The sequence below is a fragment of the Podarcis erhardii genome, assembly GCF_964252035.2.
Source record: "Podarcis erhardii genome assembly, chromosome: 1".
In the NCBI taxonomy this organism is placed as follows: domain Eukaryota; kingdom Metazoa; phylum Chordata; class Lepidosauria; order Squamata; family Lacertidae; genus Podarcis; species Podarcis erhardii.
The window spans coordinates 82,730,755-82,754,832 of NC_138497.1; the positions used below are offsets into that span (position 1 = coordinate 82,730,755).

The 24,078-nt window shown below is 45.0% G+C and overlaps 1 protein-coding gene across 2 annotated transcripts; it reads right to left on the reverse strand.

The window, feature by feature from the left end:
• Positions 1 to 4,064: 4,064 nt before the first annotated feature.
• Positions 4,065 to 22,613, reverse strand: LOC309336443 (membrane-spanning 4-domains subfamily A member 15-like). Of its 2 annotated transcripts, none has more exons than XM_081852191.1 (7): positions 22,042 to 22,613; positions 11,650 to 11,867; positions 9,786 to 9,905; positions 8,877 to 8,933; positions 7,545 to 7,667; positions 5,778 to 5,891; positions 4,065 to 5,557 (listed from the first exon to the last, which is right to left on the reverse strand). In XM_081852191.1, the coding sequence occupies exons 2-7, from the start codon at positions 11,848 to 11,850 to the stop codon at positions 5,435 to 5,437; spliced, it is 738 nt and encodes a 245-aa protein (XP_081708317.1). In that variant the 5' UTR covers positions 11,851 to 11,867; positions 22,042 to 22,613; the 3' UTR covers positions 4,065 to 5,434. The 2 variants fall into 2 exon arrangements, with proteins under 2 accessions (XP_081708317.1, XP_081708316.1); XM_081852190.1 differs by lacking the exon at positions 22,042 to 22,613 and adding an exon at positions 13,669 to 13,894.
• Positions 22,614 to 24,078: the final 1,465 nt, after the last annotated feature.

Consider the following 24,078-nt stretch of genomic DNA (forward strand, 5'->3'; position numbering starts at 1 on the left):
TTTTCCTTAGGATATCCCTATTTTCATCAGAGAAATGTTGGAGGGTATGAGATTCCAGAGTTCCCTGCGAAAAGTGATGGACTGTTAAACCACTCTGGCAATTGTAGCTCTGTAAGGGGAATAGGGATCTCCTAACAACTCTCAGCACCTTTAACAAACAAAACTTCCTGATTCAGGGGTACCTTGGTTTTTGAGTGTCTCAGAAGCCGGACGTTTCAGTTTTTGAACGCCGAAAACCCAGAAATAATTGCTTCCATATTCGAACAAGCCTCGGAAATCAAACAGCTTCCGCTGAGGTTTTTTTTTTCAATTTTCTGAATGGAAATTGCAGGCAGCCATTTGCGCCTCGGTTTTCGAACATTTCGGAAGTCAAACCGTCTTCTGGAACGGATTGCGTTTGAAAACCGAGGTACCACTGTACTCTTGGGGGTAAGCCAAGACTGTTACAGTGCTATAATACTGCATTAAATGTATAGTACATATGGCCCTAATATTTCACTAACAGAAGGAGTGGGGTGGTATATAGCCATCGCTACAAAACCACTGCTGCCTCCACTGTGGTGCAGGCATGTATTTTGGTGCAGAAAAGAGCTTAAAAAGCTTCAAATTACTTCTTTGTAATTTGCTAGCAATGGAGGTGAAGTCAGTATTTAACTTCTCATGAGAGAAGTGCTGGAACTTTTAGTTTATTCTTAAGCTCAGCTGTTCAGTGCTAAAGAGAATCTGCTTTGCAGATTCTCAGAAACGCTCAATTAGTTAACTATTATTTATGCTGAAGAATTCGATGAATGCACTGATTATTATTTTGTCTCACTGTTCCTCAGCTGTAAAATGGAACCAATCTCTTAAAAAAAAGTAGAAATGCAATAGTGTGCATGTGAGAGTTTACTTTTCTGAAACCCTCAGAGCACAACCTGTGACTCTTCTGCCATTGAGAAATGGGAGTAAGGCTGCAATATATCCCATTCTATAGGGGCGATAGGATGCAGACACCTATCTTATCACGGAGACCACAAACACCTTTTTGGCTTTCTGTTTTTCCATTATGCTTGCCTCTAGTTCCCTCTAGTGTCCTGATGTTCCTATTGCAATCTTCCGAAGACCTGCTTATTTCCTTCTCCTGTCCAGAAACAATCCCCAAAGGGAGGTGAGGGTGGATAACTTTCCAGCTCACCACCCAGCCCAGCACAATGAGGCGAGTTCATCCCCTTTCCTGACCCTGTTGCTGCTCCTCTCCTCCACTCTGCCCTCCTCAGGCTTGCTATTACCTCTGTGGTTTAAATATCTTTTCTGGGATTGGGGTAACATTGTGCTGCTGGCCACAACTGCACTCTGTTGCTTTTGACCTGGCCTATGGTTTACTTACCGGTATATCAATCGAGCTATCGTGCCAAGCAGATGCGAATCTCAGCCATGATCACTTCCTGCAGTGTTTAATTGTGTGCTTTATGTATTTGACTTGCTGTGCGGTTTTTGGTTTGCTTCCCTCATCTCCAGCAGCCAAATGCCTGCATGCACTTTGAGTTCCTGTTTCTCCTACTTGTGGCATATCTGAGACTCTTTGCTTTTGCTACACCTTTATCTAACAGATTGCTGAACTCCATCTCCACACACCTAAAGGATCAGATCTGCAGTCCAAAAGTGCTAACTGTTTCAGCACTGACACATGATTAATAATAATAATAATAATAATTTATTTATACCCCGCCCATCTGGCTGAGTTTCCCCAGCCACTCTGGGTGGCTTCCAATTGAGTGTTAAAAACAATACAGCATTAAATATTAAAAACTTCCCTAAACAGGGCTGCCTTTAGATGTCTTTTAAAGATAAGATAGCTGCTTATTTCCTTTACATCTGGTGGGAGGGCATTCCACAGGGCGAGTGCCACTACCGAGAAGGCCCTCTGTCTGGTTCCCTATAACTTCACTTCTCGCAATGAGGGAACCGCTAGAAGGCCCTTGGCACTGGACCTCAGCGTCTGGGCAGAACGATGGGTGTGGAGATGCTCCTTCAGGTATATAAGACTGAGGCCATAGGGCTTTAAAGGTCAGCACCAACACTTTGAATTGTTATGTGACTTGAAGCACCTTTTATCTGCTTTGGCTGATATATCAGCTTCAAACTGGGTGGCAGTAGCTTAGCCACAATTACCAATGCACTTCCTGCTTAAACTATTATAACGTGTTACATGACATTTCCTTTAAAATGGTCTGGAAACCGTGACAGAACCTGGGCAGGAACACAAGATTTTTATGAGTGCCCTTACTTTCAACCAGGAAATGATGGAAGGTTTGTACTCTTTTTATGTGATCAGAAGTTTACATGAACAGGACAACTAATGGCAAAGTTATGAACACACCAGGTTTGTTTTCAAATGATTTTCTTGGCTAGAATCATGAAGCTTCCTTAGAGATCATGGCAGTCATATTACAAAGGAGTGGAATGTGTAACCTGAGATATGGCAACCTCATATATTATCATCTGACTGTTCTTTTCCTCTCCTGAGGTGCAATATTCTAGGGCTGTACACAACTCCACCCAGGACAAAATGGGCATGCTGAACACACAGTGACCTAGCTTCAAAGGGAATAGCCGAAAAAGGCAACAAAAGTGGATGTTTTAAAGAGCTTCTACTAACAAATTAAAAGAGAGAGAGAGAGAGAGAGAGAGAGAGAGAGAGAACAGTCATCGTTTCTGCTTCTAACATTTATTCACATCCGTTTTGTCTTTTGGAAACCCATTGTGCACTTCATAACTAATGCAGTAATGTAGGGTTCATATATTCTGGTTGTAATTTTAGGTTTATCCATATATTTATCCATATAAGTGAAATCCCATCTCTTAACTACAAGCATTTATGAAATTAAAGTTATAAAACCAGTAGATTAAAAAATGTGTAAAAGTTACAAGTCTCATATTAAGCAGTTCATGACAATATTTACATTAAAATGTGATGTGATGGTTTTGCAGGAAAGCAAACAAAATAGTTCAGCCATGGTTAAAAAGTTGATGTGGTCAGGATCATGGCTACAAATCAGTTCTTTGGTATAAATTTCAAAGAGAAACTGAGCTGACATCGTCACAGTAGCTCATGTCTCATGGATGGACATGGGAAGAAGGATGTTTTGCATGACTTGCGGCTATGCTGTCATGGTGAAAAAATGTGACCCTCCTGAGGCAGTAAAAAGCTTGGAAACCAAGACTCCTTTCTCTCGCTTAACGGCAAAACCAGTTAATGCGCTGGTAAATCTGTCAGGATTATTTTGTTCAGAGTATCACAGTCCATGAGAAACTTGACATAAGGCTACCTAGATATTAGAACAGAGATTGAGAGAAAAGAGGCAAATGAAGAGTGACGGTTGGAATTTCCCATAACACTGGAAGGTTCCGCAAGACATTTTGACAGAAGAGTTTCGATTTGATATCCTGCTTTATCACTACCCCAAGGAGTCTCAAAGCGGCTAACCTTCTCCTCTCCCTTCCTCTCCTACAACAAACACTCTGTGAGGTGAGTGGGGCTGAGAGACTTCAGAGAAGTGTGACTAGCCCAAGGTCACCCAGCAGCTGCATGTGGAGGAGCGGAGATGCGAACCCAGTTCCCCAGATTACGAGTCCACCACTCTTAACCACTACACCACACTGGCTAAGAAAACTCCCTGTTTAGAAGGGGAAGTGGAGCAGCACCCAGGGGTGTAGGAAGGGGGTGCGGTGGGGGCAGGCTGCCCCGGGTGTCATCCCAGAGGGGGGGTGTAACAAAATCTCCCCAGGCGGATCACGCCACCGCGCCACTATCGGACTCCCACCAGGAGGATCACACTGCCACACCACGATTGGCCGCCCCCCAAGAGGATCACCACACCACGCCATGATTGGCCCCCTGTGAGGATTACCCCACCCTTTGGGCAGATTGCCCCGCCCCCGAGTGCATGGCATGTGCACCATTCCAGGTGCTTGAGTGGCTAGCTCCGCCCCTGGCAGCAATGCCAGGTGCCTCCCTTGTTCTAGCCATAGCATATGAAAAAGCGAAACCTACATCCGAATATTTTTCCATGCATAGGCTTTCCTGCAATCTGGAACCTTGGCAGAATCAGGGGTCCAGATCAGGTAGCACTATATATGTGTAGGCTTCTCTTATTCAATCAACTACACTCAATGTATGGAAGTTGGTGGTGAGCCAAAGGCACACTAAATGCAGCCCCACTCTGCTCATGGGGTCATCTTTGACATATAAGGCATTAAAGAGGCTTATTCATTATGTTTTAGCTTTTTTTAATTAATGGCATTGAACTTCGTTATATTTCTCAAAGGGACACAGGATGCTACCTTATACCGAATTAGGCTCCATTCATATGCTAGTTTATTCTTTTTCCATAACTGTTCCCTTCTGCGTTATATTTGAACTTTCCTAAAAGCAACTTCCAGGAATACAGTGCACGTTTAGAGCTATTTTCTGTGATAGTTGAATTTTTTTTCCCCTGGGGTTTTTGTTCACTAAAATATGAGAACTGGAAGAGATTTCCTCCCCCCATCCTCATAGATGAGAATAACAAGGAAGAAATTCCAGTGCATGTATGGTAAGAACAGAGGAAGAATTTGTTTTGCAGTGAACTCAACTAATCTGACAAGACTAGGGTTGCCATAAGTCCATAATTTCCCAGACATATCCAGAATACTGCAGTCGCAAGCAGTGTCTGTGCAGAAATTGGCTAAATATCCTGGAAAATCCATGTTGGCAAGGTCATTTTTGCTGATTTCCTTCAGGAATAGCTCAAAACTTTGCCAAAAAACGTTCAACAACTTTTCTGTCTGGATTTTCACTTTTTGAAACATGGCAGCCCTAGACAAGACTGGACTTGCTTGCAGATCGGAATACAACTCCCAGTCAGATCGCAGCTTTATAAGGATTCTACAGTACATTATTGGTGCGTGTAAAGGGCACACATATTTTAAATTTAATTTTTTTACAAAATTCACATTTTACAGGAAAATGCATTGAAAAGTATTGGGAAATGCATATTTGATGAAAAGAGTGTGTCAGTTTGACATAAGAGGTACATACAAAATGTGCACAATTTAAATAGAAACTTTTTGTCCATCCTTTGAGCAACAAAAAAAATCTATACAACAACCGCATGGAACAGACCTATGATTTGAAGCCAGCGAAACTGAGAGAGGACAGAATCAGATTGATCAGTCTATCTCTGGCTGAAGAATGCTTGAATCGCAACAGGTAGGTTGCTTTACAATGGGGAAGCTAGGACATTGTACCAGCGACAGTGGAGTTTCAAAGATACATGCCTTCTTATTTCCAGGCCTTTCTCCCAAAACTACGTACATAACACAGCAGAGACACATCTGAAGTTTGTGATTGACTTGGCATTCCAGAAGACCTGAATTGGGTGTAATTGTTCTTAGGAGTCTCATCTTGGCTTTTCTATTCTCCCTGGCTTGTGGGTTCATAGCATGGGTTGGCATATGCTTCATAAGATGGAGGAGGACCTATTGGCAGAAGATTTCCTTGGTATGGTATGACTGCATCTGGCACATCATATATTGCCTGGAAAGTAGATTACAATGAACAATTAGAAAGTCTCAGATGCTATTATTACGCTTTACATCCTTCCAGATGCCACCACTGACTTAATTTTCTCCCAGTAGCATCTCCTCCTCCTCCTCCTTTTAATTCTCTAGAGGCCACCTGGTTCCCATTTTCCCAAAGCAAACATATTACAAGTTTCACCCCCGTACCCCAGAAGAAGTCCCATGGAGATGCTTACCTCTTCACCTCGACGGAATATTGCTTCATACCCAAAACTTAGAGAGACCATTCCAATGAAGAACTCCAGGACGGCAAAGATCAAGATGACATTTAAAAGTCCTAGGGCTACTCTCTGCCAAACATAAAGCCATGCCGTCAGATCATATTAAGGTTACACAATTAAGGATAACTGAATCACCACAGAAAACTACTAAAGTAATAGATGATAAAATAAAAGAACCAGTGTTTGTCTTCAGATAGCAATACTGTTCAATTGTAATAGTAAATAGTATTTTAAATATTAAACGTTTTAATTTAAGATTGATCAGTATTTTGCCTTAAACATTGTTGCAACTTGTAATTCAGCTTCTCAGGTCCTATGGTTCTGAAACACACTCATAAAGAGGTTCTGACAACACCAACATCTGGATCACCAATTTTTAGATTTGGCATTTGCTAATGTGTGATGAATCCGGCACCCAAAGGGAGAAAAGTAATTTCCTCATTTACTTGAATGCCTTTTTATACAGGCAATGGCCGATTTACATGTGTCCAATTGATGTGCAACCGCGAGCACATGCATCACAGCAACCCGGAAGTGGCCAGAAAGGAGGCGGGGTGCGGTGGGCTTATGTGTGCTCCGCCAACATGTGTGGGAGTCAGGAACATAACCCCCACACTAAACAATCATTGCCTGTGTGTGTGTGTGTGTGTGTGTGTGTGTGTGTGTTGGAAACAAGTTAAAATTAGCTCCGATCTTAAGAAATCACGACTGTGGGCTTATATACACTTCTGTTTGCCCTGCAGCTTTCCCCATGGTTCAGCGCTGAACCAGAGCACACGGCAATCAGGTTTTCTGCAGATTGCCATTTGTTCCGATTTATCACTAAAGAGTGGGTTTTCCAGGGGGAAAGGGGTGGGGCAAACACAAAACCACTCGGACCCTTGCCTAGAAAGCACAGGCCAAGCAGAAGCACAGATGAGCCGTCTGTCATCTATTAAACGTCCACGGCTGATTCAGGCTCCACACAGGTATTAACAAGTCAGGTTTATTTGCAGAGCTTGTGTTTTTAACACACCAGCCTGTAGCAGGGTTTCTCTGCAGTCCACGTGATGTCTGAGGGGCTTGGCTGTACCTGAGAGCAGGATACACAGTTAATTCACTGTCCCTGGTTCCAATATATTTGCCATTGAAGAGCCAAACTAGTCCCTATGTGGCTGAAATGTTAAATTCAATTGTTGCTAGACGACTTAATAGCATTAGCATTAGCCTTATTAGTATTATTAGCTCAGTCAATGATATAACTCTACCTCTGCATGGTCTGTGCAGCTGAGTTGGTGCTGGGACCCTCTGCTCCTGCTGCTTAAGGACATGCAGTTCATCTTGTGAACTCCTTTCCTGCCACATCTACAAGCTGGGAGTGGAAGGAGACACAGCCTTAAAAAGTTGTAAGGCTGCCGTTATATTAAATCAAGCTCCGCCTGATTCATTTATGGCTCAGGTGACTAAGAAAGGCCTATTTTATCTCCCTGGCTTAACCTACCTTCCTGCCAGATCCTCCTATCCAGTAGCAGTTTCGCTTCACACCACTTGGTAAATGGCAAGGGATATAATGAGGGCAGAGCAAATAAAGGATGAGGATTACAGTGGAAAACAAAAAAAAATCTGAGGAGTTTGGCAGCCAACCCCATTTGCTACATCCAGGTTAAGGGAGCTTTCAGATGCAGCCCATTCAACTGCTGCTAAAATAAGTTCAGAACTCAACATTCCCCAAAACAGGCTTACCTGGCGTATTAAGTCAGAGGGTGTATAATAAACAGGAAAAACATTTTCATCTATGAGGAGAACAATTATCCCAACAGTTGCAGCAAGAGTGCTCACAATGTTCAGGCATGCACTGACTTTCATCTGTAAGAAACAAATACACCCTTAGGGTACAAGCTATTCTGGTCATGCTGCATAGCAACCTGACAAAAGCCTTATTCCAGAGATAGCCAATACCGTGGCTTCCAAGTGTTGCTGGCCATCCCAGCATCCCTGAGCAATGGCCCTGCTGGCTGGGGCTGATGGGAGTTGTGGTCCAACAACATCGCAAGGGCACCATGTTGGCTACCCCAGCGCTATTCAGATATTCTTAAACATGGTGGGGGAGGTGGGTTGTGCACACTGCTCCCAACCCCACCACCCGCCCCGCATCTTCCTGAGTTGAGTGGGAAGGTTTGAAGGAGGAAGTGCTTTTGACCGGATGCAGTGACTGTTCTCCCTGTGAACAAGAACCTAGGGTTCCTTGTGGTGGAGAGAATTGCAAGCATGCAAGCCAAACATGGTTATACCCCACTTCAGATCTTCCTGTACACTTCCCACTACCCTTCCACAGATGCAGCTTTAAAATGCATGACTAGAACTTTTGACACCATCTCTATTAATGGAATTGCAAGAGTTTGGGCTCTTTTTTTTACCTCCTTTTGACTATGTGAAAACTAGGGCTGTCTGAAAATGGCACCCCAAAATTCTCCCATGTTATTTGTGAGCATTAAAAGAAGTGGGAGTTTTGCAGGTATTATCTGTGGGTGGACTGAAATTCTCCAAGTGTTCAGAAAGAGCTTGGAAAAAGAAAAGGTGTTTTTTTAAAAAAGTATCAGAAAATTGTTTTCTGATAAATTTTGGACAAGCCTACTTCCTAGATCAGTTATGCAGGGATGAAATACTGCTATAGTCCAAGGTTTTATCATGGTCAGACCTTAGAAACAACTGCTAATAGAAGTCAGATTATTTCCAGGAATCTCTCTAAGAAAATGCCATTTTATTTTATTAGGATATTTGCGCAGTAACTGCAGAGAAGGCTCAATGATTAAAAGAGTCTCAGCTTTTCCATGCTATTCCAAGACCTCTCTGAGGAGTCACAAGGTTTGGGGCTCCAGTAAGAGTTGGCTGCTCTTATCTGGGGGGAAATTCAGAACAAGGAGGATGCTACAGATTCTGTAGCCCTGAAGTCCTGACAGGAGGATTTTTAGAAGTCTTGTGTAAGCTGTACTGAGCTCCCAAAGAAAGTGTGCAATATATGTGCAATAAATGGTGGGTTGAGAGGCAGGGCAGGATGTGAGGAACCAGGCTCACCTGTAGGGATGATCTGTTATGCTCAGTTATCGCCAATGCAAATCCGGAAATGATGAACTGGGTCACACAAGAAAAACAAATCAGGATTAGAGTAAAACCTCACTCCAAATTCAGGTTGGGAAAGACTTACCGTATGCAGATAAAAGAGGATGCTGACAAATGGGGCAGGCTGTCTACAGGAGTTATGAGGCAAAAGTAAGGGGCCAGGGGCAAGATAATTAGGACAGGGGAAAATCCACTACGTGCATTTCCTGAATGTGATTTTTTTTCTGTTGTAGTTACCATTCCTGTCTTTGATGCATAACCCACCATCTCCTGGAAAGCATAGGAAATTGGAGTTCAGCCTTGAGCTAATAAGCTGTGATTCCTCAGTGTAGTGTCTGAGCATCCAAAGAAATAGAACACGAACACACACACACACACACACACACACACACGTTATATGTTGGTATGTCTACCTGCATTAAATTGTCTGAACTCAACCTGGCAAATTATCTGAATTCAGTTTGGTATTCCTAAGAGAAACCAGCAATTTGGGTTTCTTATACAAATGACCGCTAAATTTAGGCTGAGCTTGAGAGCTGCTTCCATGTGGGTTCCAAAATGCACAGAAAGCATTTGATCCCAGAAACCATGTGGACAAGGCCAATTTCCCACCTAGTTGGTACCCTCCCCGCTGATCAACTGTTGGATGTAAAAAGACTAGGCAATTAGTAATCGAAATGTCACATTCAAGTGCTATTGAATTCATGAAACATCTAACTGCTATTTAATCCCCTATTCTTAGGGTTTCTTGAATGGTGAGGTTCCCTTTCCCTTAGAGGAAAGGTTGTCTGCAGCAATCACTTGTCAAATGGGGAGGTGGCTGGCATAGTTTGAATTTGTTTGAATTGAACTGGTGCTACTTACAATGAGTCCGCCCCAGTACACATATCCAGAGAGCACAGTGTATGATCGGCTTCTGTCCAAGAGAAGAGTCAAGAGGCTCCCAAAACTAATGTGAACCAAGCCAATCAGAATCTGGATAGCCTGTAATAATACAATTGAATAGAATAGGTGAGATGAGTCCCAGTATCTTCGACAGTCTTTGTTTGGGGAGACAAATTCTGTCAATTTGAAACCGAAGGAACTGTCCAGAGCACTGACCAACTTTTGTGTCGTCATAAAACACCCTCCCCATTCCCAAAGAGCAGCATTCCAGAGTTTTAAAAATCCATTTTTTAGACACACCCTATATATCGTGCAAATGTATGGTTGTAAAAACGACATTTAAAACAAACGAAAAGGTACGCAGCCCAAAGAGGAGTGAGAAAATTGCCATGGGTTGGTTTGTTTATTTTACAGTTTCATATCCTGCCTTTCCACCATTTAGGCTTTGCTACTGGAACAGCTACATGTGTTGTTTGAGGGGGAAGCTTACCTCACCCGACCTGGGCCAAAGAGGTGCTACCAGCTCCTGGTTTGGGGTACATCTACACCACCTAGTGCAGCAGCAACTCTCACACAATGCCTCATATAAAGTTCCTCCCTTCCTAACAGCAGCCAGAATAAGGATTGCGGAAGTGCGGTGAAAGGGTGTGTGCGTGTGTTGATATAGATATAGATATAGATATAGATATAGATATAGATATAGATATAGATATAGATATAGATATAGATATAGATATAGATAACTTTAACACACTTTGGGAAGAAGTGGCATTCAGAAAACATTGTTTTGTGTGTCTGTGGGGTGGGGGAAATTCCATTGCAACTCAGTTTTTAAAAGTACTGCTGAGAACTGGCGGGGGTGAGGGGAAGAGGGAAACCTGGATTTTCCCCCAAAGCAGATGTTTCAGGTGTTCAGCTTAGTAAAGGTAAAGGGCGCCCTGACCGTTAGGTCCAGTCGTGACCGACTCTGGGGTTGCGGCGCTCATCTTGCTTTATTGGCTGAGGGAGCCGGCGTACAGCTTCCGTGTCATGTGGCCAGCATGACTAAGCCGCTTCTGGCGAACCTGAGCAGCGCACAGAAACGCCGTTTACCTTCCCACTGGAGCGGTACCTATTTATCTACTTGCACTTTGACGTGCTTTCAAACTGCTAGGTTGGCAGGTGCAGGGACAGAGCAACAGGAGTTCACCTCGTGGCAGGGATTCGAACCACCGACCTTGTGTTCAGCAAGTCCTAGGCTCTGTGGTTTAACCCACAGCGCCACCCGCATCCCGCATCTGCATGAAAGCAGATGTTTCAGGTGTTCAGTTTGGATGGGACCATTTTTAATTTCTCTCCGTTTCTCACTTTTCCAATCTTAATTTCAGTTCTTCACATTTCCCTACAAATCACAATTTCCCTCCCTCCCCAGAAAGTTTTCCTTCAGGGTGAATTTATCTTACCACACACATTTCAGCATGCAGTTTTGCCAAACATACACATTTAGCACAGCAATTGTACCCAAATAGAAAACATTTTACGGTGAAGCATATTTCAGAGAAGAGTGCATTTTGAAAGATGGCTACATTTTGGTGTGCACAGTGTGCCAGAGAGTGTGAATTAGGTGAGTTGAGTTCACCTTTCAATGCCGAATTATTTCCCCACACCCCTTGATGTGAATCAGAATATCAGAGCTGGGGTGGATGAATTGTGACAGAGAGGCAATGCTTGGTGTATAAGCCAGTCCACAAAGAAACCATAGAGGAAGATACTTCTGTTCTTTACATAATTATTTTTGCTATATAACTCTTTATTGGTGATCACAATAATCCCCAGAGACCTTAGTATGAGATGGGTCACTTACCCCTAGCACCCTGGGTTCTCCTTTGCGTTCTGTATGTAAGTTACCAGCTGCCTCAGTTCCTCCATAGAGATGGCTCCCTGGAAAGCCTGTTCCGAGCGGCTGACCACCCAAATGCATGGCACCAGTTGGGTACAAAGTCTGGTTTGGGTGGCTGGCCATCACACCATGGTGAGGAATAACCACAAATGCTTGGTTGTCCATGCTGAGCAATGCAGCTACTGTAACAGAGGGGAAAGAGAAAAGAATCCATGAATTCGTTCATGAAAAGTGCACATTATTTTTCCTTGCTCTGAGTTTGATATGGGCTCCCTCGGGCATATGCAATGGCAGGAGACAGTTCTATGTTGCTATGTTGCTGGTAGAAACAAGCTGGAAGGGGCTGGTAGGAGTTGTAGTCCAAAAACATCTTGAGGGCATCAAGTTGTGGAAGACTGGTATACAGCAGGGGTGGAAATACTTTTTCAGCCACATTTGTATGCAACCTTCTGGGAGCTGCATGCTACTGGCAGGCAGGGCCAGAACCACAGAGCAATGGATGTGGCTTTTACCTTTGTACAGAGGTTTGTACACACACACACAGTCTCCACTCAGGCAAATTAAAGGTGTTATCACCTTTCATGTCCACATTCTAGCCAAACAAAAGTACTCAGGGAGAAATCACAAACTGATGCAGAAATGGGACAGAACAGATTTATGAACAAATGAATGAACGAATGTACAACTGACACAGACTGCTTATAGACTGTTCTCTAAATACATCAGAACTCCACACTCTCTAGTGCAATAGTAGTAGCTCCAGTGATTTTTACAGATACACTTCATGCCGGAATCATATATATATATATATATATATATATATATACAGTAGATTAGGGATGGACGGTTCTCTCAATTTCATTCTCTCGGTTTCTCGTTTTCAAATTTCAAATTCAGTTATCCACATTAGTTTGCATTTTTTTAAAAAGTCCTCATGAAAATTCATTAGCATTGTACTGCAAAATTGCTTCTAGTAAGCACATTTTGGGTGCAGTTGTGCCTAACGCACACAGTTATGGAAAGCACTATCGCCTTATATTATGCATTTTTGTACGTTATTTTCACGAATATATGTTATCTGGTTGGAAAACTACACTGCAAAATTTGGAGAAGTGTGAATTTGGAAGGCTGATTGCATAATTCGTATTGTTTTTGAAAGTGCAGATTAGGTAGATTCACCTTTAAATACAAACAATTGAAATTCTCCCCCAGCCCTAAAAGAGAGTAAGAAATAGGGGTGGGGTTTAACTACAGTGGTACCTCGGGTTAAGTACTTAATTCGTTCCGGAGGTCCCTACTTAACCTGAAACTGTTCTTAAGCTGAAGCACCACTTTAGCTATAGGGGCCTCCTGCTGCTGCTGCTGCTGCTGTGCCGCCGGAGCCCGATTTCTGTTCTTATCCTGAAGCAAAGTTCTTAATCTGAAGCACTATTTCTAGGTTAGTGGAGTGTGTAACCTGAAACGTATGTAACCTGAAGCGTATGTAACCTGTAGCGTATGTAACCCGAGGTACCACTATATGTTGTTGTATGGGTGAGATGAGGTATATTTGTGCAGTTCCCTCCTTTCCCCTGGCCCATGCACCCTTATGCCCCTTAAATCATTGTTGGAGGGTTAAAGGAACCTCCAGAACTGGTTCAGGGGGTGCAAGGGGGGGAAAGGGGGGGAGGAAGTCCCATTGTGTGAGTTGAGCTTGTTCCCTATACCCCACTTAGTGCTACATTGAATCTCACCCTAGGTATTCTATTGCCTGTTTCAAGGGCAAATGGGTTCGCATCCATTGCCACCTCCACCCCACCCCTGTCTTCCCCATTTGCGCTATTTCTAGCAGCATGAAAAAGATCTAACTCTTTACCCTGGAGACTCTCCCTCCCTGTCTTTCTCCGTACCCCTCCCTCCTTCCTGTGAGAGGCCTCGGCCACCAACAATGACCAATGATCCTCCTGATAATGACCCAAGCTACCGAGAGGTAATAGGACTCACTCTATTTCCTGACCTTGCAGATTCTGCTTTCCCTCTCGGGTGTTCAAGTTCTACTCAGTCAACCAGGAAGCTTGCTCAGAATTTTAAAGAGTGTCATTCGTTGCTGTTGGACCTTTGATCTTATTTGCTTGGTCATATCCATCCGCCCCGCCCTTCTCCTGCAGGTACGTCCTTCATCAGGGTTATGGTTGCCATGGTCCCTTCTATTAATGAGCTTCTCTATACCCTAGAGCAGAGTTGTCCAAACTTTTCATGTTGGCAACACCTTTTTTAGACATGCATCATTTTGCAACACAGTAATCCAGTTTTACTAGCAAACCAGAGGTTAACTAACCCCTTTCCAGCCCCGGCAGCAGTGCAAAGAGCGTTTGGGTGACACACCTACATACTGCAGCCGACACACTAATGTGTGTCAGGACACACAGTTTGGAAAGTTCTGCCCTAGAGCATTATTTTTATATTTTTATTTCATTTAAAATATTTCTATACTGCTTTTTTATTCACTGGATGTTTTACAGCACCGCCTTAAAACACTGTTGTTCAGGCAAGCTTATCTAGACTTCTCCTGTCAATTTATCTTTTTTGTCTACTGTTCATGTTTCTTATTACGTCAATGTTTTAAAATGGCTACTCACCTACTTCTCATCCTCCCGCAGTCATGCCATATCCCCCTGAGCATTGCTCCCATCCCCTGGCTGTTGCAGTGCCTGATGGGTTCCCGCCAAACCCAGATTCAAATTCTGGCCTGTCTGCAGCGGCCTGGGGGTGGGGCAAAAGGAGCGGGCTGCATTTGGTGAGGCTTCTCTCCAGTCCACTCCCAGAGCTTAAAAGGGGGGTCTGAAGCAGCCACATTTATTAAGAATTTAAATATTTGAGGTGGGGTGTAAGCTGCCTAGAGGTTTTGTTACAAACAGAGCTCTCACTCACTCACTTACATACACACACACACACACACACACACACACACACACCGTGCCTTAAGTAGTTTACAACAATTCAGAATAGCTGGAGTGGGGATAAGAGTGCCAGCTTGAATAAAATATGGGGGGGGGGCCTGCCCTGCATAATCAATCCCATGACACAGTGCACACACCCCATTTGAATGGCAATGCCAATCAATAGGGGGGGATAAGCCCCTCAAATATTTTAGTGGGGGAACTGAAGGGACCTTGGCTCCTAGGCGTTGGCTCCTATGTGTGGTCACAAGCCTTTGTAGGAAACCTTCTGAGCATGGCAGTGGATTGTGGGTCAAGAGCAGAAGTAAATAGAGAAAATGATGTGGCTCTCATTTTTATACAGCAGGCTGGCCAGGTTTTTTGCCCTGGGTGAAGAAGAAGAAAAGAAAAAGAGTTTGGATTTGATATCCCGCTTTATCACTACCCTAAGGTGTCTCAGAGCGGCTAACAATCTCCTTTCCCTTCCTCCCCCACAACAAACACTCTGTGAGGTGAGTGGGGCTGAGAGACTTCAGAGAAGTGTGACTAGCCCAAGGTCACCCAGCAGCTGCATGTGGAGGAGCAGGGACACCAACCCGGTTCCCCAAATTACGAGTCCACTGCTCTTAAGCACTACACCACACTGGTGAAGCCTCCAGAGTGGTGCCATTGAAACTCCTTGCTTGTGTGTGCGTATATGCAAATGCACGTGGGTGGCTGGGTGCCAAACTGGGTATTTGACCCAGGTGAAATAAAAGCTAGTTTTGCCCCTGCAGTAAGCTACAAGTCCCATCATGCGGAAGTCAGGTTTCTCTATACAAACAACCATGCATTTCTCTCAATTTTCCATCCAAACAAGCAAAGGGCATGATCACTGCTCAAGGACACATTTCAGCCTGGTAAAACCACTCAAGGAGCAAGGCCAGTGAGGGGTCCTGGTCTGGGGCAGAAGGGTGGTCCTAGGGAGAGTCCCAGGGCCGAGACAGAGACACCTAGAGAACATATTCACCGCTCAAGGCTGAGGAGTCCCACTCTTAGAACACATCAATAGAGCCCTACACATCATAGTGATTACTACTACACTCTTTAGAACACTGTACTGTATATCCCTAGAAAAGGGTGGGCCCCAGCTGCAATTTAGAGTGGAACTGACACAAATGAGTTAATTTGGGCCAATTATAATTGCCTCACTAATTAACTTACAATTGGGTCTCCTCAATGGGACCCTCTACTATCCCTTCCTTTCCCTACCATACTCAGTGAAGAGGGTAGTGAGGTTTGCAGGACAGCTTTAGTCAGGCCCACATACCAGGGGAAGTGTCGTTCCTGTGGTTCTTTCTTGATGACTCTGGATGCTGATGCAGCACACTTGTGGCAGCATTTGGGATCGTCCTGCGAGGGCTTGATGCCACCGCATAAGCTTTGAGTAGGCAGTGGAGCAGTGGTGAGGGCATGACCAACTGGGTGGACCCAGGCCTCCAATGAGTCTGGGCCATGCTCAGCAGAGGCTTGCAGGAGCCAGAATGCAAAGGTTGGAATTCAACGTCACGCCAAGGTGACAATTCCGTCAGCGCAAGCATTTCTGCTGGCCAAACAGAACAATCTCCCTGCCCTTGTGTGCTGTTCCGGGGGTTCTCCTGACCCTCCTAGGCAGATTTGGAGAGGGCATGAGGATCCCATGGGGTTTGGGTTCCACAAGGGCTCCTTGTGCTGGTTTTGCTCTGCACATTAAGGCCTCCTCTGCACAGGGTCATCATCAGTAAGGAAAATGACTCAAAGAGTCAATGTCTTATAGTAAAACCTGCAAGCTACTTCACCTTAACTTTTGCCAGCTCCAGGCTTAGGTTACCGTTGTCACATGTTATCATTCTTTGTGGCAGCTTTTTCAATATCTGAAGAATGATAGAAAATTATTTCTTTACACTGCTTGCTCCAGCTTTCCTGTAGCTGGCTTGTATCCTAAGGCCCAGTGGCGTAGCGTGGGGGGTGCAAGGGGGGCCGGCCGCACCGGGCGCAACATCTGGGGGGGGCGCACTCGCGCCTCCGGAGTTGCCGAAGAGCCTCGGGCGCAGAGTTTAACTCTGAGCTGCCTGTGATGTGGAGGGCACGACTGTTCCGCGGGGGGCGTGGTGTGGATCTGTACCGTTTGCCGCTTTGATCTGGCGCCTTTTGCGGAGAGCACAAGACGGGCACGTCGCTTTGCGGGAGCCGGGGAGAGAAACCTGGTTCAGTCCCGCGGGGCGCGCTTCTCTTGCGAGCCCCCCCCCAGCCGCCTCCCGCTGCCCACGCTGCGCTTCTCCGCCCCTGCCCCTTCTCCTCGCTGTCAGCAGCCGTCTGTGTCTGATTTGAGAGGAGAACGGAGGCGAGGCGAGGCGGCTGCAGCCAGTGACCCCCCCTCCGCCTCCCACCCCGGGGCTACCAGAAGCCCCCCTCGGCTTCAGCTGGGGACAGAGAGCGCGCCTGCTCTTCCCTGCGGGCCGCTGCCCCATTGGAAGGGCGGCGGAGGAGCTGCAAGCCGGGGTGCGCGCCATGAGCCTCAGCCTTGGGGTTCAGGGGCCAGTGGTGGAAGCAGGGCCAGTGGTGGAAGTGCGGCGCTTTCCCCGGGTTGCTGGGCGCGGGGAGCCCTCGGGGCGCGGGAAGAGGCAGCGCTCCTGGCTGCAGGTCCGAGGCCCGGCTGCTGCCCGCCTCTCGCGGCAGGAGGGAGTTGCGCTGCCGCCGCCGCCGCCCGCAAGGAGCCAGCCACTCGCTGCCTGCGAGGCTCCTCTCTGGCCGGCCTGCCAGCTGGGCTCATCCTCCTTGCCAGCGCAGGCAGCAGGCTCTGCTCCCGGGGGACCTCCCGGGGGAGCGCAGCAAAGGGGCGCCCTTCTCAGCCTCCCCAGCAAAGGGGCACAAGCAAAGGGCACGTCCCGGCGCCGTGGTCATGCCCTTTGCTCCGCTGCAAGCCACGCTGCCACTCGCCTTCGCCTTTCACAACAGCCCCGCAGGGTAACCCAGGCTGCGAGGTCAACCCAGCGAGAACTCTCCGAGGCTTCTCTCGGGCCCCAGACCAGCCCTCCAGCGCCGCCACGGCCGGTCTCTTGAGTCCGTTGCCAGCCACGGAGGGCCAGCAGCCAAGCCTGACAAGCGCAGAATATAGAGGCTTGGTGGGGGGGCACGGCGTGGGGCGCAAATTACTTGCCTTGCCCTGGGTTAGGGGGCGCAAATTACTTGCCTTGCCCCGGGTGCTGACAACCCACGCTACACCGCTGCTAAGGCCACTTTCACTGATGAAGCAATTTGCCACCATTAGTAGGAGAGTCTGAGTTAGCACCATTTACATGGCAAAGCTCGTCTGAGTGATAAGAGATGGGTGCCAGAAACAAAAACTTGGAAGGAACATCTCATTGGGGTTTTAATGCAACGTTTCACAGTTCTATCTCTGGAACAGCAGAGGGCAGAATGTGTTTTCTTTATTCACGTATCTGCATGAGAAATGCAATGTTAATAAACACGTTTGCCAACAAGTACCCTTTTTATCAACCAATGTAGACTTTTATCAACCAATGTAGAAGAATTTCTACTGTATAAAGGTCACAGACAATGGAGAGAGACCATAATATTTGCAGAGCCCATGGCAGCGCAGACACAGACCCATTTTATGCATGTTTACTTGAAAAAAGAAGTCCCACTGTCTGATTGAAAATGAAAATGGCCTCTTCAGGAGATGGCAATTAGAGGCTTGGGCTTTAGAAATTCTGTAATAAGTAGATGGATCAGATATTATTGTCCTTTTGAACATAATTTATGATAAGGTTTGATAGAGAGCTTAAAAGCTAAAGTTTTAATAACCTCTTTGTCTCAGAGGTTCTCATTCACAGAACGTGAGAAATAAGGGGGGCGGGGAGGCTATGGTTTTTATAATGCCTTACTTATTGTGATACAAAAGTTCTTTTACTGTCTCCCAACTTTATTTCATAATTCTTTTCCTCCTGCTAATGGGACTGATAGGGGAATCTTTGCAGTTTTCAAAAATCACATTGTATCTTTAACTGGATTACCAGTGCCAGGATTTATGTTTTCTCCAAAACTGCTTTGTTAATTTGTAACAATGTCAATAAATAGCAATGGAATTCACTCTTTGCATTTTCCGCCTTTCATTTCCTTCTGACCTCACTGTTTACAGTTCCCTCCCAGCAGCCATGCCTATCTGAAATCACATGAATGTGAAGAATAATTACTGAGCTTTTGGATTAGATGTTACAGTTTTGGCTAACAGCAGGGGCACTCTGCATTAACATTCAGTGCAAGTCTGCACACGTCAGAGTCACAAGTTAGAGAATGCTTCCTTCAGATGGCACTGGATATCCATTTCAATGTTTCATTGACAAAGAAATATCTGGATGGGCACAGAGTAGGGCCATCCCCATATGAGAGGAGGGGGAAAGCTTAATGAATCACACAATTGAATTGAACAATCTGTTAATCTGTAATTATTTGTATAGTTTTAATAAATATTATATTTTATATCATTTTAATTCTACCAATATTAAATTGTTTTTAATGATTGTTTTGTCTATGTTTTTGGCGGTTCTTGTTCTCATTTGTAAGCTGCCTTGGGTCTCATCAGGGGAAAAGGTGTGGGGGTCATTCCATGTCATGTGATCCTATGACTTTTACCTTACCATTTTATATTGCTTTCAGTTTCCTAAAAATAGTATAAGAGAAGGTCCCAAATCTCAGTTTTTAAGGACAAAAATTTTAATCTTTATGTGCCTGGCAATAACAACAACAACAACAACAACAACAACGGGGGCAGAAAGGAGGCAAGTATCCAGGAGTAAAGACTTTGGCAATCCCACCAACCATTGCACCCAATGTGTTTTGACTATATGCAATTTTGGCTTTAAGTGTGAAACGTAACCCTCATTGAGGGCTGGCTGTACATGGCTATCACTCCCCAGTTTTTTTATGCATTTCATTTCTTTCTGGCTCTCCCGTTTACAGTCCCACACCTAAACCATGTATGTGTGTGTGTGTGTGTGTGTGTGTACACACCTGCAATTCAGGATAACACTTCATGCATCTGATGAAGTGGACTGTCATTCACAAAAGCTTCTGTCATAATAAATTGGTTAGTCTTTAAGATGCCACACGACTCTCTTGTTGTTTTGATTTTGCTATCACTCTGTATTTGGATTCAACTACATCAATGACATGTTATACATTTTGTGTTAAATGGTGGGTGAAAATACAATACAAACAACTGTACCTTAACATTTCATTAAGAGCTTGCATGCCTAAAAGCCCAATAATGAATCTTGAAGATCTGTAAAAACATCAATGCCCAGAAGCCCAATAATGAACACTCCCTTGTCTGAAAACCTTCTATATATTTACCAGCTGAAGTTAGCATAATGAAAGGTATTGCCTTACCATGTTTTTGTCACTGGAAACCAGATGCAATTTCAAGGCAGAATGGGACAAGCAGAGGGTTCTGCATTATGCATTAGGGTATCACAGCACTGACTGGCGAATGAAGACCAAGACACTTGGGCTAAACTCTCCGTTTGTTTCATGTGTTTAGCACCACAATCCACAGAAAGCACTGTGCAATATACCACTAGAACTCAGGTGTTTGCATACAAGTGCAACATAATGAAACAGGTGGACCTCCCCCCCCCCCCGACCTCCAGTTGAAATTATTGTCTGAAGCCACTTCTCTGCATATCCCAAATTAGAACCCACACATCCCATGGTTTGTCTTTCCTTCCATTCACACCTTGTCATCCCTGCAGGTCGCATTTCAACCCCTTCTAGACTGCCGGCTCTGCAAAGAGATTAGATTGCGTCGCAGTGGCCTGCTGCCGCACAGCTAAGCTTCCATCTGCTTCCCTTCTTTCACCAGTGTTGGTGGCAAAGTCAGCCATTGAGAGAGAAATATGACCATGCACACGGAACACCAGCTGGGTTCTGATGAGATCTCAGGTGAAGAGAGATCCCTGCAAAGAACCCAGGGCAAGTTCTGAGGCCAGAGGAAGGATTTCCTGTATCAGGCAGGGTGCTGGAGCTCCAGATGGTCCACAAGGCCTCCTCCAACTGGATGATCTGAGTTTATCTATTCTAAAAAATATTTACATCCAGCCATATCATAAAATATCAGAACAGTGTGCAGCAATAGGTATACAATAAAACATAAAACACCATGAAAAATGGTAGAAAATAATCACTGAAACGACCACATTGGCCTGTCGGCATTCAAAGGTCAGCATTAAAAGAGATGGCTGAATGTCGAAAGAGAGGGTGCCTGTCAAATCTCTGCTGGAGAATCCCTGAAGCGTCAGGTGTGGCTAGGAGAGACTTTTAGCAGCTATGGCTGGTAAATACATTCATGGCCATTCCCTGATCAGGATTGTATGAGACCACAGTTGTCTAGGCATTGGTAACCTCATGGCTGGATTACTGCAATGTGCTCTATATGTAGCCACCCCTGTGATTGGTCCGGTGGTTGCAGCTAGTGCAGAAAAGAGCAGCTAGGCTGTTTGTGTGGGCAAACTACTACCATCACAACAACACTTCACTTGCAGGATTTGCACTGGCTGCCAAGTTTGCTACCAGGCCAAGTTCAGGGTGTTGGTACCAAGTCCCTATACAGCTCCGGACAAGGTTGCTTGAGAAGCGCCTCATACACCCAGTAGATTGCTGCATTTTGCAGGAGAGTTTCTCCTGTGAGTGCCACAGACCTCAGAAGCCCTCTGCACTGTAACTCAGAGCAGGGCTTTTCGTGTGGCTGCCCCTGTTCTGTGGAGCAGCATTTCTGTCGAGATACAGCAGGCAATCACTAGCTGCACTTTCCAGAAACAATTGAAGATAGTGATTGTTCTGACAGGCTTTCCTAGCTGGATAAATGAGCATTCAGCATAAGTGGTATATGAAAGGGACCAGGGCAGAGACAATGTGACCCCCATGAGGAATCTCTGGCAGCCCCATATTTCTCCTTTTATCCCCAGAATGGTAGGCACCCACCTTGGGAAACTTTAGCACCACATGTGCAACTCCAGCAACATATTTGCACCAAGTTCAAACCGTAAGGCTGTGTAGAAATGCATCGTCAATGTCTGGTTCAAAGTGTGGCAATTCCCTTTTCTAGGGCATTCATCAAAACCTCAAGCCAGATGGAATACAAGATCTTCTTGCTCATCTTGGCATTCAGCTAAGCTGGGAGATGTATTTTCAATTACTATAATAGGATACAGCACAGCCTCAGCACTAAATAATGTTAAATAGTTTTAGCAATGATAGCATTATATCCTGATCTTCTTTTAAAACCTGTCAACATATGGCCGGAGCCTCCAGCAAAATACAAGTTGAAATCGATACACAGAAAACAATTCAGTTAGGGATTGTTTTCCCCTACAGCATTTTAAAGCAAAAGAACAACCGATAGGAGCACACTACAAACCTGTGTCCCTTCTTCTTTCAGGCCTGATTCTACAGCATTGCTAGGAAGACCACATCTAATTATGGGTTGAAAAATTTCCATAACAACAACAAAACACCTCTTTCCTACAAACCATATGTCCAAACACAAATAATAAACCAAACACAAATCATATAGCATGCCTCCTCACAGGACCTTTGCTTTGCTGAGACTGGTTCAGGTGCCCATGTGTGCTTTCCTGGGTGACAGAAGGTCAGTTAATCTCTATTTAAATACTGCCTTTTCACATTTTGCATGCACAGAAATTCCAGTCAAACACTGTATTTGACTAGAAGGCTGAACAGAATGTTTCAATCACTAGGCAACGGGCCTGTTAAAATTTATTCGTACCATCTGGGCAATTGACATCAGGACAATAATAGACTTTGATTTCCAGAAATCTGCTCTGTGCTGAGTCCAGTTTCCTTTTCCCTTAAAAAAGAGGTGGAGAACCTGGCAGCCCAAAGGCCACAGATGGCCCACAGCCCAGGGCTGGCACTACGATGAGCCTTTCTGATTTGAGGCAGTCACCTCAAGCAGCACTCTGGGAGGAGTGGCAGGTTTGGGTCTGGGTTCTGCGCCAACTTCCCTTCCTGCAGAATCTTCTACCCGGGACAGTTTCTTCTTCACACTTACAAATCCCTTTCTATCCTTTCTCTTTCCACTCTTCACCCTCTCAAAACATGCCTCCTCTTTCCGTTCCACCAACCAACCTCTCTCTCGCCTTTGCACCATGCCTTACTAGCTGGATACTGAAGCTGCTGTCTTGCAAAGCTAGGAGCCTGCCTGTCAGGAGGCAGCTGCACATGAGTGGGACTCTGTGGCAAAGTGATTTGACAGACGTATGGAAAAGAAGGGACAGTAAGACACCATGAAATGGGGAGGGTCAATGCTCTGGTGAAGCAAGGGGGACAAAATGCAGGAGGAAAAGGTGGGAAGGAGAATGAAAGCGTTTTCCTGGTACATAAAAGCACTTTTAAGCTCTCTGCCTTGCTTACTGGGCTCTGGGAAACTCTTGTGCAGGTTCTAGTGGCCTTTGTGAGATCTCGAGGAGGCCTCCAAAGCCCAAGAAAGAGTTCCTAGAACTCAGTAGGAAGGCTGAAATTGTGCTAGTTAAAACTGCATAAGTTGCGAGTCACCATCTCCAGTCACCCTCATTCCATGCAAACCAAAACCAAAGTGTGCCCTGGCATCTGTGAAATCTCTCACCACTTGGAGATCAGGGTGCATGTGACAATATTAAGGTCCATCTCCTACAAGTTCTGGTTGCCCTTTTCCTGAAAAGTGGTTCACTCAGGCTAAAGGTACTTCATTTCCACTCAAACCTTTTGGTCAGGTTAGATATTATATTCGGACAGCCTCACCTGGTTTGCAAAATATACCACTCCATTCCACGTCCCAGACAGATTCCTAAAGCACTGTTCTCTCTCAGGGTCCAGAAAACTGTAAAACTGGGAGGGGAATTATCATCCATGCTGCATTTCATATGCTGTGTTGCCCTACATCAGGTTGTTATGTAATGTTGCCTCAGAAACTGCCTTGCTGCTTGCCTCATGCAAGTTCTGTGTGGGCTTATTCTGCTGAATTGTACAACGGCAGTTTCCTATTGCTTTAGCTTATTGGTTCAGTAGATATACATCTCTCTTTCTCTCTCACTCTCACTCAAACACACACACACACACACTTGCTGTGAGATTTCTTTAAAAAATCAGCCTTGTTTCGTTATAGACAGGAGACAGAGACAGTGCACAGTAAGACCAGCTAAAACTCTGTTGCCGTATTAAGCAGCTAACCTACTATTACCTCAGATTAAGCTCTTTCAGTACATTTTCTACAACCTTTTACTCTCCTCTGACTAGCTGCTTCAGGCAAGGTTTTACGTCAAATCAACACTTTCAGGATTCATCTACTTTACACTACAGTTCATACTTGTCCACTTTAAAACCAGTCATTGATATTATACACAGTGGAAAAGTAGGGTGAGCACTCAGCATCACTGTGGGCAAGTGCAGAATAAAT

Excerpts from the sequence above, each read along its gene's own strand:
- LOC309336443 (XM_081852191.1), bottom strand. The coding sequence starts at position 11,850 with ATGGACAACCAAGCATTTGTGGTTATTCCTCACCATGGTGTGATGGCC. Across the intron at positions 7,668-8,876 it reads ATAACAGATCATCCCTACAG|ATGAAAGTCAGTGCATGCCT; the intron begins GTGAGCCTGGTT and ends TGTTTCTTACAG. Across the intron at positions 5,558-5,777 it reads TATTCCGTCGAGGTGAAGAG|GCAATATATGATGTGCCAGA; the intron begins GTAAGCATCTCC and ends TCTACTTTCCAG.